The sequence below is a fragment of the Pollachius pollachius genome, assembly GCF_949987615.1.
Source record: "Pollachius pollachius genome assembly, chromosome: 4".
NCBI lineage: Eukaryota > Metazoa > Chordata > Actinopteri > Gadiformes > Gadidae > Pollachius > Pollachius pollachius.
In genome coordinates, this window is record NC_136937.1 from 5,127,208 (window position 1) to 5,127,518 (window position 311).

The 311-nt window shown below is 50.5% G+C and overlaps 1 protein-coding gene across 1 annotated transcript in view; it reads right to left on the reverse strand.

Annotated features, from left to right (window-relative positions):
• Positions 1 to 311, reverse strand: part of scube1 (signal peptide, CUB domain, EGF-like 1) — a gene marked incomplete at its 5' end in the record, with an annotated part of 45,799 nt that extends 45,488 nt beyond the window's left edge. The window contains one exon of the mRNA XM_079735635.1: positions 209 to 311. Within this exon, the coding sequence (XP_079591761.1) occupies positions 209 to 311 (103 nt within the window). The remainder of the gene's footprint in view (positions 1 to 208) is intronic.

The following is a 311-nucleotide window of genomic DNA, read 5'->3' on the forward strand; positions in this document are numbered from 1 at the left end:
GTAGTCCAGTTAACATAACGCTGAATGTATTGATTATACATGATTCTACGTTCCTACGGCCGCTAGTTGACATCATTCTGAATTCCTCCTCATCCTATATTCCTAACACGCGTCCGGTGGTTTCACTAGCTCCGTCGGGACCTCCCATCGACGGTCCGACGACCTGATAACTGGTCAGATATCTGCTCTACAGAATCCACACCCCTACGCTCTAACACTCTCTTAGCGTGGTTAGCTTGCCTGCATTGTGGACTCCTCTGGGTGTTAGCATGCTGGTAGCAGCGCCACGCGGCGCTACTCAGCTCATTCAT